This window comes from Citrus clementina, unplaced genomic scaffold (assembly GCF_000493195.1).
Source record: "Citrus clementina cultivar Clemenules unplaced genomic scaffold, Citrus_clementina_v1.0 scaffold_8, whole genome shotgun sequence".
In the NCBI taxonomy this organism is placed as follows: Eukaryota; Viridiplantae; Streptophyta; class Magnoliopsida; order Sapindales; family Rutaceae; genus Citrus; species Citrus x clementina.
The window spans coordinates 3,275,455-3,289,877 of record NW_006262022.1 but is presented as its reverse complement, the minus strand read 5'-3'; the positions used below and the strand labels follow the sequence as shown (position 1 = coordinate 3,289,877).

The window sequence follows — 14,423 nt, the reverse complement described above, 5'->3', positions numbered from 1 at the left end:
ATCATTATAAATTTAAAATGAAAGAAAAATGTCATTGAGTTTAGAAGAGTTTCGTAGAGAGAGAGAGATGAGGTTCACTGAAATTTTCTTGAGAAAAATAATTGGAAGGTTTTTTGTGGAATTAAATAGAGATTATTCTTAAAAGTGGTTTTACGAGGACATTCGAGGGATGACAATAGTCCAACCCAATATTAATTTCTGTGTTCAATTGATTTTCTGAGAATTGCCATACTTTTTTTAATTAATAAATTTCCTTTGAACGGTTGAAGTTGGTAAATATATATATATATATATATATATATATACCCGTAAAAATAGCAGCTGACAGAAAAAAAAAAGGAAATTGAAAATTATAAATATAGTTAGAGGCACATGAATTCAGGTCTTCTCCTGATGATTCAAGAAAGAAGCAGTTCTCTCAAGCATGGCCACAGCATTTTCACATATGGGATTTATCAAATGGAACACATGTTGCTCTCCTTTGGACCCAACAATCTCCACATTGCCCCTCCACCCGCTCTCCTTCAACTTGTCATAATAAAACCATCCTCTAGATCTCAGAAAATCATTCTCCGCAACAAATACCAGCATCCTGGCGCATCCCAGGCTCGCTAGGTCCGAACCCGCAATGGCAGGATTAATCCACGGATCATCGCACCCACTTGTGCTACTTGGACAAGTCAATCTCCACAATCTCGCGACCCAGTCTCTTTTCTTAGAGTCAGCTGTTTCATTACCAACAGCTTCTCTGCCCAGAAAATACGGATGAATTAAAACAATGCCAATAAAATTAACACCGAGAATTTCTCGACCATGTCTCATGCCCATGTGATGAGCTATGTTAGCGCCAGCACTGTCACCCGAAAAAAACACTCGCTGGAAATCAGCGAAACAGTTGAGCCAATCTTCAGGGCCTTCTCCGTTAACATGGGAAGCAACCCACTTGAGTGCAGTCCATGAATCATCATGAGCGCAAGGGACAGGATTCTCCGGGGCTCTCCGATAATCAACCGAGACTGCGATGACGTTAGCTTCAGAGACTAAGGTGTTGAGGTAATTGTGGTAAGTGGGATAAAAGGCGGTTTCGATGCAAAAGCCTCCTCCATGAAAATAAACAAGAAGGGGAAGTTTTTGGTTTTGGTTTTGGTTTTGTCTTTGGTTTGGAATGTAAAGCCGAGCATATAGATTGTTTTCTGGTGAATACACAACGTCTTTGGAATGTACTTTTGTTTTGGGATCAAATGATGCAGGAACGATGTCGTTTCCTTTGAGCCTTTCTACTTTGCCATCTTTGTATACTTTTATCGTGGGAGAGAGGTCTATGGCTATTTCTGCTGCCGGCTCTGTGGAATCCATGTGTAGAGAAAAAGTGCAGAAAAATATTGACGGGCTTTGTTTGGTCTCCAGGAGAAGGAGAAAGGAAAATGAAGCAGAAAAATATGCAGAGATGAAGACAAGATTTGGTATGTGGAAGGCAGCAAGAGTGGATAACGTTTACAATTTAAAAAATAAAAAAAAAATGATAAAGGGACAAAAATGGTGTCCAAACAAATACAATTAGGCCCATATAAATCAAGACAAATGTTACGATAACTCATTAAGAAAAAAATGAAAAAGGAGTTTTGAAGTGAAATACATAATTAAATAATTAACAATAATTGAGCAAATTAAATTAAAAGAGTTAGCAGAGTTGATTATTGACACGTCACCTTGTAATAGTTTTGTAAGTACCAAACCACTCTTTCAATTTTTTGTTTTTGTTTTTTGGGACAAGATAATATGAGGATTGGTAAGATTTTAATCCTTGAATTATCATAACCGAAACTGTAATTTCAAAAATCGTATCAGTTTTTGTTGAAGATAGTAGAAAATTTTGTTTGGTAAGGACTGCCTTCTTTGTGGATTTATCTAAACCACGCTCTTTATTTCTCACCAACTCTGATTTGGCTTGGCTCCACGTCTCTTGAATAAGTGGCAAGCAAATTATCCTTCTGATCAACAACCAAATTATTGAATATTTTATGCTTAGGCATTACATATCTTGATTGAGCATAGCCACAGCATTGCGTGCGGCTCTCGTTTAGACTCTGCTGTCTCCAAATATTTGTGTAGATATTTTTCGACTTCATAGAAATTGTGGCATTTCCAATATAAAACTATTGATAATTTTTTTCTTGCTCCATCCAATAGAAATCACAATATTTTTTTTTTCTTCTGAAAGACAGACATGACAAAGTAAATTTTCATCTTCCTCACGTTGGCATGCAGAAATATTTATTTCTCTATCTTTGTATTATAGATTATTGACATTCATACAAGTCATATTTATTTAATACTTTAATTTTATTTAACTTATTTTTATCAATTAATAAAACAATTATGAAGACCGGCAGTCAACTGTGTCCGACCGTTAGCATGATCATCTTTTATCAGCAAATCACCGGATTAGTAGGATAACTTGCTAAGTGAAATGAATGAAGTTGCTGAAAATTGAAAGAAACAGAGCTCATATTGGATATATTCTGATCCGAAATCAAAGAGAAATCGATGGACTCCGTGAACAGTACTACTATTACATCAAGTTGTCTTAATTGATTTACGATTGATTCTAATTATTAATACATCAATGATTCCAGAATGCCAAAACCTTTTCCGAATTCTGATTCCACGGAATCCCACTTGTAAAAAAAAAAAAAGGAAAGAAAATCACACACACACACTAGAGTTATTATAATTACCTTATTCATCTTTCCTCCCAAATATTTGCCGAACCAAAGCAAATAACTCTTCAGTTTCAAGGCTTATCCTGATTGAAGAACGAACAAATTTTCTTGAGCATAGACCCAGCATTTTCACAAGTGGGATTGAACAAATGGAACACATGTTGCTCTCCTTTAGACTCAACTATCTCCACATGGCCCCCCCACCCACTTTCCTTCAACTTCTCATAGTAAAACCATCCTCTAGGGCACAGGAAATCCTTCTCCGCAGCAAACACCAGCACCCTGGCGCACCCCAGGCTCGCGAGGCTCGAACCGTCGGCACACGGATTAACCCACGGATCATCGAGCCCGCTTGTGCTTGGACAAGCAAATAGCCAAAATCTCTCCGTTCCAGCTCTTATTTTAACATCAGTAGGCTCGGAACCAACAGGTTCAACACCCCAAAAGTATGGATGAATCAAGACAATACCAACAACATTAAAGCCGTCGATAATTTCTCGACCGTTTCTTATCGCCATGTGATGAGCAATATTAGCACCAGCGCTGTCCCCAGAGTAAAACACTCGCTGAAAATCAGCATTACGGTTGAGCCAATCTTCGGGGCCATTTCCGTCAACATGGGAAGCAACCCATTTGACTGCGTCCCATGAATCTTCATAAGCGATAGGAAGAGGATGCTCTGGGGCTCTTCGGTAGTCGACCGATACTGCGATGATGTTAGCTTCAGAGACCAAGTCGTTGAGGTAATTATGGTAAGTTGGTGAAAAAGCAGTCTCGATGAAAAAACCTCCGCCGTGAAAATAAACAAGAAGGGGAAGTTTTTGGTTTTGATTTGTGTTTTTCGGGAGGTAAAGCCGAGCAGATAAATTATGTTCAGGAGAATACACAACGTCTTTGGAATCAACGTTTGTTTTGGGATCAAGTGATGGGGGAACAATATCGGTGCCCATAAGCCTTTCTACTTTGCCGTCTTTGCGTACTTTTAGCAAAGGTGAGAAGTCATGGGCGACTTCTGATGATGGGTTGGTGGAATCCATGGAGAAGAAGCAGAGCACAAAATGTGGAGGGCGTTCGTTTTTGTAAAGGTGATAACGAAAGGATTTGGCCTTTGCAGGACAGAATTACCGTTTTTATTTGATGTACTACAATTAATTAATGAACGATATATCTAATTAAATTTAATATAATTATTATTTATATGATATTTTTTTTAAATAAATATACACGTGTTATCACATTATTTATTTATTATATGATTGATATAATATATATTTTTAATTTTTTTTTTAATTTGAAATATTTAGTTGGTGTATTAATTAATGTATTAGGGATAAATTTTATTATTTAAATTAAAAATAAAAAATTATTATTATTTATCTGTAAATATAAATATCTCAATTAATATTATCTTTAAATATTACTAAGAAGTAAAAGTTGTTTAAGTGTGTATATATATATATAATTATAATACATACAAACGTGTGTGTATTCAATTGTTTATTCTTATTATATGACTGATATGATACGTATTCTAAAATTTCTTTTAATTTGAGATATTTAGTTGGTATATTAATTAATGTATTAAGGATAAAAAAATTTTATTTAAATTAAAAATAAAAAATTATTATTATTTATCTGTAAATATAAATATCTCAATTAATATTATCTTTAAATATTACTAAGAAGTAAAAGTTGTTTAAATGTGTGTGTGTATATATAATTTGTGTGTGTGTTCAATTGTTTATTCTTACTTAAAATATCAAGAATCCTATCATAAGAATGGAACTCGAATCCGTGAACGGTGAACCCAATATTGGGTGGGATGGGATGGGTGCGCGTACAGTAGGGGGAGCTCGCTCGATTGGCGTTGGGTACGTAACGATTAGGGATGGCAAAAATCCCCACGGGGACGGGTACCCTCGGGGATTTTCCCCATTCGGAGAGGGTATGGAGATAATTTCATACCCAATTTCTTATTCGGGGAGGGGACGGGGATGAGGTGGAATCCCCATCCCCTACCCATTTCCCCATTTTAATTTTTTAAAATTACTAGTAAATAAATAATAAAATTTAAATTATAAAATTATAAATATTGGTAAAAATAAAAAATATCAAAATATTTATATTATTAAACTTTTAGGCCTAATTAACTAATTAAAGTCCTAAATTTTTATTTAGGACATTAAAAAGACCGAGTAGATTCTATTAGCCAAACATTTTTTTATAATTTTAATATTCTTTAAATATTTTAAACTTAAATCTATTTTTTATTTATTTTTAGATGTTATAATTGCCCACAGCGAATCACAATTTTAATATCTAATCTAATCTAATCTAATATTTGCTTTTGATTTGCTCCGATTTAACTATTGTATTGTAAAGGGAATAGTCCACATTTATAAAGTACCCACGCCACCATTGAAAAAGTTAATTTTGAATCTAAATTTGATTTTATTTGTAACAATTTTGTATTAAACTATTAATTTGTTCATGATAGTTTGTAAAAGAAGTTTGTATTCCTTGTATGTTGCGTTACTTACTAATTTAATGTATGTGACTTTTGTAATAGATATTAATGTAAGATATATTTCGAACTTTACTTTTATTTGAATTTTTTATTTTAATATATGATTAACTCAAAATTAAAAAAAAATGTATTAGTTATTCGGGGATCGGAGATCCTCAGGGATCCCCTGTTATTATTCGGGGAGGGGATGGAGATTCTCTCAAGTAATTCTGACGAGGACAGGGAGGGGACGGGGACATATGCAAAATATCGGGGATGGGTACGGAGAGATCGGTCCCCTCCCCTCCCCTCCCCATTGCCATCCCTAGTAACGTTGGAGGCGATGAAAACAAAACTTAATTAATCCCTGTCCATATGCAAGGGCTTTCGCGAATCACAGATGTGACCTAATGAAAACTGATGACGTGATAAGTGTCATTCAATTATTGATAGACACTTTTGACATCTAGAAACATGTTGAAAAGTTATGCTTAATTGTGTCTCGTCGCAAATTACTTTGCAGTGTGGTCGCTTAAGTCAGTTCTTTTGAAATAATGGGCATGGGGTATCCATCCATCTTGCAGACGGCGGAATAACAATGAAATGTGAATTTAGAGCTAGGTTAAATCGAATCAAACTGTAGTTTCTTTTTCACAAATTGGCTCCTATACAATTCAACTCTTTAATATTCAATCCTCATTATTCATAAGCTCGATTAATTAAAATAGTTATTAAAAAGCCAAAAAAAAAAGAGATAGAGAGAGAACATTGGAGTACAAGTAGATATATAATTAAATAACATTGAATAGAGTTCATAATATATGATGGTCCAGTTGGTTGGCAGGACAATAAGCAAATGTTGGGTTGGTGATGAAATAAAGAGTCATTAAATATGAATGACATACACAATAAAAGAAAATATATATATATGAACGACATATGCAGTAGATGGATGATTTGATGTGCATATTTATTTATTTATTCACTTTTTCCTGTTTTAAAACAAATAATGAGTTTTCATGCTTATAATAATTCTTATAAACTTCATATGGTTTGGCATAAAATTAGGTAATTGAAAGGCCTTCGTGTTGGATGAAATTATCAATTACGTGTAGCCCCTACAAAATCAATTGGAGGCAACATTGCTACTAAAAAAACTATGTTAACACAGTAATAATGAATTAATCTTCTTTAATTTACTGTTGTATTCCTGCACACTTTTATTTTTATTTATTGAGTTTTGCATTTTTTTGGCACTATTTTCTCTTAATTTCGTGCATTACTTTTTACTATTTCTAGATCTTTCTATGTTGGTTTTGGATCACTACAGTTGCTAGTTGTGATTTATTGTAGCCTACTATCGTAGGTTTTTATAGTTGCCGAGTTTTGTTTATTGCAGCTACTTTACAGAAACGATCATGGAAAAACAAGTAGAATCATTGTAAATTGTCTTCTGTTTATCGTGGTTGATCAACTCTCATGTGCAACATTAAATCAAATGGTACTTAAAACAATAGAGACTTTGGTTTATGATTTTTATCTTTATATTTCTTTGCAAGGAACAATATTTATTTGGATTTCAATGTCATACTTTGTATTTGAATCTTTTGGATTGTAATTACGTATTTTAAATTTTTTTTCACGTGACTACAAATTTTTTGGTCACTAAATTTCAATTTATGCCACTACAATATGTTGTGGATTTTTTTTTTTTTAATGATGATTGAGAGAAGTCACTTCAATTTTTTGGATACGATATAAATAGTAGTCAAACAATAAAATATATTGTGGTTAAAAATAATGTGAGACTCCATAACATATATTTTGCAATGAATGGATCTGTCACAAAATGTTAATTTTTATGACTAAATGTAGTTGTTGCAAAGGTCATATAAATATTTTTTATACAATGTAACTGGTCATGAAATAACAAAATAAATTGTCCTTAAAACAAATTTAAAACTAAATTTGTTACCAACTGTATCTATAAAAATGGTCACAAACGACAATTATTTGGGATGATTATGTAATGTTGTGATATATAAACTTCAACAATAGAAAAAAGTGTTGCTAATTACATTTTCGAACCTCTAAAATGATGACTTTTAGTAATTATTGCAACTATATTTTACATAATCTTGAGATAAATATTATAGTCACTATAAATCATCTATCATGACAAATGTCAAGTGTCATTGATTGCATTTTTTAATCTCTAATTTGACCATTTTGAATACCATTTGTGATGATTTTAAGTTAATTTTAAGACAATAATTTTTGTCATAAAAATATATTTTTATCATGACCAAAATAATTGTGGTCACTAAAACATTTTAAGATAGTCTTTCCATGACTAAAATGTGACAATTTATTTTTTGTCGTAGAAAATATAAAGTAACTAATTTGTTATCTTTAGTGACTAAATTTTTTGTAATGAAATATCATTTTTCTTGTAGTGTGAATTGAAACAATAGTTTAGATCAAAATATGCAGGATATTGAATTGGTGTTTGTAGATTACCACCTAACAATGAAGGGCAAGCAATGGGTGAAAAAGTGAGGAGACTAATAACAATTATTAATCATAGAACTCAATCAATGCTAACATAATTCTATGACCAAAATGATGGCAATAATGCTACTTTGAATATAGCTCATAATATATGACAGTCCAGTTGGTTAGCATGACGATAAGCAAATGTTGGGTTGGTGATCAAATAAAGAGTGATTAAATATGAATGTCATATTCATGACAAAAAAAGAAAATATGAATGAGATATTCAGTTGAATATGTTCAAATATGTCAAGATCTTATCAAATGTCAAGATCCTGGCATTATTGATGATTACATGTGCATATTTAATCACTCTTCGTTTCATTGTCGGGAATAAATTAAAAATTAATTTTATTGTCATTCAATTTGATAATTTCAAGTAATTTTCTTGTACTAATCAACTAAATTTCGAATCGGAAAAAAATATTAGGGACTACAAATTAATTTGTATTTTGTTCATCCTATCCTTTAAAAAATAAAAGAAACTTGAGGACGGAAAGTTTGGTGAGCATATTTATACCGGTTGAACAGTGCATACAACCAGGCACCAGCTAAAGGTCCATGGGCTAGAATTTTGTGTTTACTTGCGTAGCCTCTAGGGTTGGTGTAAATAAAAGTCTTAAATGAAACATTATCTAAATATTTAATTATGTACCCAATTTTTAGGTAAGTGTTAAGTTACATTTAATGTAACTTACACAATTTATCTCAACCACATAAAATTATGGGACTCAAAATTTGTGTGGTTGAGATAAGTTGTGTATGTTACATTAAATGCAATTTAGAGACTCCCAATTTTTAATGGATCACTCTCTTGCATGGTAATTTTACCCGCCAACCCAAAAAATCTCATTTATTAAAATTATGACTAACAATTAGTAAAACGAGCAAAAGTAGTGTTGATACACATTGAGAATAGTCACATATTATGATTTTGATATGAATTGAAGCAATAGATCAAAATAGGTAAGATATTGAATTGGCGTTTGTAGATTACCACCTAACAATGAAGGGGGAGCAATGAGTGAAAAGGTGAGGAGACTAAAACGATAGTTATTAATCATAGAACTCAATCGATGATAACATAATTCTATAACAAAAATGATGGCAATAATGCTACTTTGCCCTACTACAATCAGTATGACCAAAATGTTAAAGAAGACCCATATGAATGCAGGTTTTAATTGCAAGCCATTTTATAGCTTTGGCACATTTTCAGTTTTTACATTATTGTTATCTATTATCATAAAGAATAATGATACTCGGGGGAAAAAAACACAAAAATACAAAAGACAAAAAATATATATTTGACTTTAAAATAAATAAATATTGTCTAACACTGAAATTTTTTATTTTTTTATTTTTTTGCTTATACTAATGCTGTGCTATTTTTTGTGCACATATCACTATTCTATTGCTAATGAAATGCAAGACATTTGAGTCCTTTCAATAATTCATGTATTTTTTATTCTGCTTTGCTTCGTGCAAGGTATCATAATTGTTGGTTTCTCCTAATTCTATTGAGTGATGGTACAATCACCGCATGGCCGGAGGGACCGAGATACGTCTAAAAAGTCAAAAAAAGAAAAAAGAAAAAAGCTCAACATAGAATGATTATTTGTACATAAAATTACACGTCACCACTAAAGACAAGAAACATTTCACTAAAAAATAAATTCATTTACATAGACATAAAATATTCTCCCAAAATTTCATTCTAAACAATGTGGCATATGATGTTCATTCATTAAATTGTTAATGATTTTTCATAAATTTTAAGCAAATTAATTACATTATCTCATCAAATAATGAATGAATGTCAAATTAATTGAGGTGAAATTTTATGATGTATAACACTACTCTCTTTAATTTTATCCACATGTACAATTTAACAGAGCTTGAGTTTTTAGAGTAATGGCTCACATTTCTCATTGATTAGTATAATCAGAGACTCACAAAATATTGTTACAGATCCTGAGAACTAGTGTTGTGATTTTTATAGTTGAGAAAAGATAGGAAAATACAAAATTAAAAAATATTTGAATAAATAATACTTACAGCTAAGGAAAATAATTTGCCGTTATGCTCCCTAAAGACGGAGCTTGGGAGAGAAGTCCAATCTTGACCTCGAGAGTGAGAAAATTGGCTCATGGAAGAGGCTTGGTGAGAGCTTCAGCTATCTGATACGCAGAAGACACATGAGTGACATGAAGAGCACCACGTTGGACTTTATCTCTTATGAAATGAAAGTCAATTGCAACATGCTTCATTCTTGAACGAAAAATGGGACTCTAACAGAGTTGATTGGCCCTAGTATTGTCACACAGTTTATGTCATTGTACAACAGAAAAAACTAACACCAAGATCAAATAAGAGATAGCAAACCCAACTTAGATCCATCAATAAAACCAAATAGATCATAGCCAATGAATAAGATATTAAATTGCAACTTCCATGAGATGTAGTTACCGGATGTGAGCTTAAGAGGAGTTTGAGCAGTAACATTGATAGTGATACTGGTGTTCTGAGTTTCATTGGTGTTGTGAATGGTGGTGGAGGATGAAGGATTGGTCGTGGTGACTGGATAAAAGACAAAGAAGAGAGGATTGGCTACCACTTAAGATTGATCTGATACCATAACAGAGCTTGAATTTTTAGGGGAATGACTCACATTTCTCATTGATCAATGAACATATATGTGCAATATGAGGCTGACAAAATATTATTACATACCCTAAAAAACTAGTTCTGTGATATTTACAATTGAGAAAAATTTAGAAAATACAAAGCTAAAAAAATAATTGAATAAATAATAGTCATAATAATATGTTGCTATAAGTTCCTCATTCTATTTGACATATGCAATTTTATGCGTAATTTTGTGTGTAAATAACATTATTCTTAATTTTTATTTTTATTTTTCCGTTAACATAAGGGGTTCGGGCTGATCAAACATCATTTTCCAATTCTATTACTCGACTCCTGACATGACAATACTGAGCTAGCAACTTACTAGGGCTAACAGTGATTTAGTTACACGCTAAATAGACTTGAAACATGGGTTTAAAAGTTGGTGACCAGTGCACATTTCTAAGCAATTTTCTTGTTATTGAGTGAGATTAAAGAAGATTGCAAACCAAGAACTTGTTCTCTGAAGAGTGTATAATATCATCTTTAGTTGGCATCCCTTGATGAAGCATGCTTATTGTTACTGGACAAGTATTTTGCGCAGCAACTTATGTGGTATTTAGATAATTTTTAGAACAAAAATTGTTAAGTAAGCCTAAAGAATTTCTCAAGTTAGCCAAACAAGGATACTTAAGAGAAAGTTAGAGAGAAGAGAGCCATATGGCCAAAATAAATTTTATTACTTGAAAGAGAGCTTTACAAGAATGCTTGAGTTGCTTGCTTGGTGTGTTGTGTGTGGTGTGGTGTGGTGTTTTGTGTTGTGGTGTTGAGCAAAATGGTTGACGACATACCCTATTTATAGAGTGACTTGCCTAGGTCTAGATGGTTCCATACAAGTTTCGTAAGTCGCCTAAAAATTTAGTAGATTCTAGAATACATAAGTATATAATTATTTAGACAATACAAGTTGTATAGATTTATAAAGAGTTCTAAAATGAGGCCGGACTCGCTCACTTTAGTTTGTAAATTTGTTGGCACACCACTGATCGCTAATTGTATGAGGCGGCCCACTATTTAGCATACCTACTGTTGAGCGCATCCTATCTTTGGACAAACTTTTACTAAACAAATCCTTGTGAGTCAATTTAGTTTTTGTTAGTGACAAATTCGAGCAGGCGGTGAGCGTGACATTACGCTGTTTTCTCTCATAGATGCAGGCAACCTTACGGAGCCACATAGATTCTTAATTTTGTTTTGCGTTGTTAATTTATCATGAGGACAAGACTAAATAACAAAAGTTTTAAGCACAAAATAAAATAGTAGAAAGGGGAGACACGAAACCTTGTGCTGAGCTGGCCAGCACAGCTCTTCTTGTTGTGGCTTTCTGAGGTGGATGGCCCCCACTACGATAACTTTTAAGGAGTCCCTATGTTACAATTAATGTAACATACACACTCAAAAACAACCACACAAATGAAAAAGAAAAACCGACAATTTTCACAAAAACCCACCCAATGGTCCATCGATTAAGATAAAGATTTATTTTCATAAAAAAAGATAAAGATTTATTAAAAAATTTGTAAGAGTGAAGGAACTGTTCTGAGTTTTATTGCGGATTTGACCTAACTCAATTTTATGAATTGTTTGAATTCCCTAATGAAAGAAACCAAATCTCCTGTTGGTCTCGATCATAAAAATTTTCACCTTTCTCTTTGTTTTTACTTTTTAGAACATAATATGATTAAGGGCAAAACTACTTTGCAACAGGAGTTTGATATCTTTTCTATCTTTTTTAAAATCAATTATAATGGAGTCCTGTAATTTATTATAAAAACAAAAAAAATTAAATTTTTTAATTTTTACATATTAGTCCCACACCTACAAATTTTCAGTTGTATTAATGCTTCCGGCAGCCACAATTTTCAGAACAAAAACTCAATTAAATTTATTTAAGTGTGCAATTAAATTTACTCATTTTATTTTAGGACAAAAACTCAACCAAAAATACAAAACTCACTACTCAAACAAACAAAAATAATTTTAGAAATTCATAAACTAACATTTTATTATTATTAGTAAATTAAAATATTTTTACTACATAATTAAATAATTTAGTATGTTAATTAAATATTATGTTATAAAAAAATAAAACATTACCTATATAGAATATCAAATTAAATTTTATTTTTGTATTTTGGGTATTTTATCATACTATTTTGTTTTCTTTTGTGATCATGATCGTGAAATAAAAAGTATAGATAATAAAGCCCGATCCCGACCCAACAATATAAATTAAGGGCCCGAGCCCGATAAAAAGCCTAAATTTTCATCTTCGGGTTGGCCCTAACATATTTTTTAATATTTAAATAATTTAAATTTACCTCACCTAATATATTAAAATTAAATATAAAAATTACTGTAATAAATATCTCAACCATAAAATCATATAAATAACTAAAAATAAACAAAAAAAACCATGTCTAATTCAAATAAAAACACACAATTTTTTTTAATTATAAAGTAATCAGGTCAAGTTGGGTTGGGTCGGCTAAGGCCCAAACCTTGACCCGAATTTGATTGGGCTTTTATTTTTTAGCCCGAGCTCGAATTTTGACCCTTAAATTTGGGTCGGGTCAATCGGACCAAAATTCGAGTCGGACTTTTTTGTCATCTCTAGCGTGATTGTATTGCTAGCCAAGATTTCATCAGTTCTATTCTAGGAGATGGAACATAAAATAGAGACCGATTAAATATTTATTTTGTAGATATGATTTTGTTGTTCTTATTTGGAATTGGTTGTCTTTTTGTGCTGGAAAATCGTGCAAAGGCATATTATTTACCATTTTGATGCAGAGTTTCACAGCAAAGCATGTGGGTGTTGTGAGTTATTGACAGTATTGGTTGTTTTGTCTAATTCCATTGTCATTTCATTTAATATATTAGGGACCGAAAACATATTAATGCAAAAATTATAGAGATTAGCATGAATTGACCGTAATAATATCATGTTGCATTCATTTAGATGCGATTGGTTTAGTGTACATTGCCTTGAATTTGTATGATTTTATTGTTCTTAATTTTTTGTTGTGCTGCAAAAAAATGAGTTAAAGATAAAAAAAATTTGACAAGAGCTTGGTCTTAATTTGAATTGGTCAATTTGTAGTAGAATATATTTGATTTTGATATGTTCAATTTTTAATCTATGACACATTGCTGAAATGGCTTTCATGCTATGTTGAATTTGATTAATTCCAAAAGTTTGAGCTATGTATGTGTAGGAGCAGTTTCTTTAATTTGATTAATATTTGATATATGTGATTTTCTTTTCCTATTTTTTTAGTAACAAGATATGGATCCACATGATGTTGATTGATGAGCATAATTATAGTTTACGTAAGCAACATCTAATTCCAATTTTATGTTGCGTTTTACATAATTTTATTCGACGAAAAAATGCCAGTGATAGATTGTTTGAGGACTTTGATGTATAAGATATGGTTACAAATAAAGGAGATATTAGGAGGCCACTTACTAATATTAAGTGTTGTAGAGATGAATACTACAAAAGATAAAATTACATTTTGTGGCATGATGCCTATCACGTAATTTTTATAATTATTTTATTTAAATCATATGTGTTATAATATATATCTTAATTATAGTGTAAAAACAAATAATGTAAAACTTTTCTTTATTAATTCTAATATTAAAACTTTATCATCATTTAATTTTTTATAATTGTTTTTGTTTAAATTATTTATGGTATGTTTGTGTATGTATTAGTTGAATAATTATTTTCCAACTATAAGTATGACTTAAATATTTAGTAAAAATTGTTTTTAAAAATGGTACTGTCGAATACTTATTCATTGTTTTTATCATTTTTAATTGTGTCTGCCGAATGCATATTAGTGATTTTAGTTTTAAAATATAGGATGCAGAAAATGATTCTAGATGCATACTAGAATTCAAAATACAGCAACTGCAAGACACTATCTTCATTCTCATTTTTT

At 31.5% G+C, this 14,423-nt stretch overlaps 2 protein-coding genes across 2 annotated transcripts; both read right to left on the bottom strand.

Moving 5' to 3' along the window:
* Positions 1-373: 373 nt before the first annotated feature.
* On the bottom strand, positions 374-1,513 carry LOC112096209 (probable carboxylesterase 12). The gene has a single exon (XM_024179371.1). The coding sequence runs from the start codon at positions 1,354-1,356 to the stop codon at positions 379-381; it is 978 nt and encodes a 325-aa protein (XP_024035139.1). The 5' UTR covers positions 1,357-1,513; the 3' UTR covers positions 374-378.
* A 977-nt stretch (positions 1,514-2,490) lies between these two features.
* Positions 2,491-3,838, bottom strand: LOC112096174 (probable carboxylesterase 12). Its single transcript, XM_024179218.1, has one exon. The coding sequence runs from the start codon at positions 3,758-3,760 to the stop codon at positions 2,795-2,797; it is 966 nt and encodes a 321-aa protein (XP_024034986.1). The 5' UTR covers positions 3,761-3,838; the 3' UTR covers positions 2,491-2,794.
* Between the last annotated feature and the right edge of the window lie 10,585 nt (positions 3,839-14,423).

Bases quoted from the DNA above. Each gene is read 5' to 3' on its own strand.
- LOC112096209 (XM_024179371.1), bottom strand. From the start codon at position 1,356: ATGGATTCCACAGAGCCGGCAGCAGAAATAGCCATAGACCTCTCTCCC.
- LOC112096174 (XM_024179218.1), bottom strand. From the start codon at position 3,760: ATGGATTCCACCAACCCATCATCAGAAGTCGCCCATGACTTCTCACCT.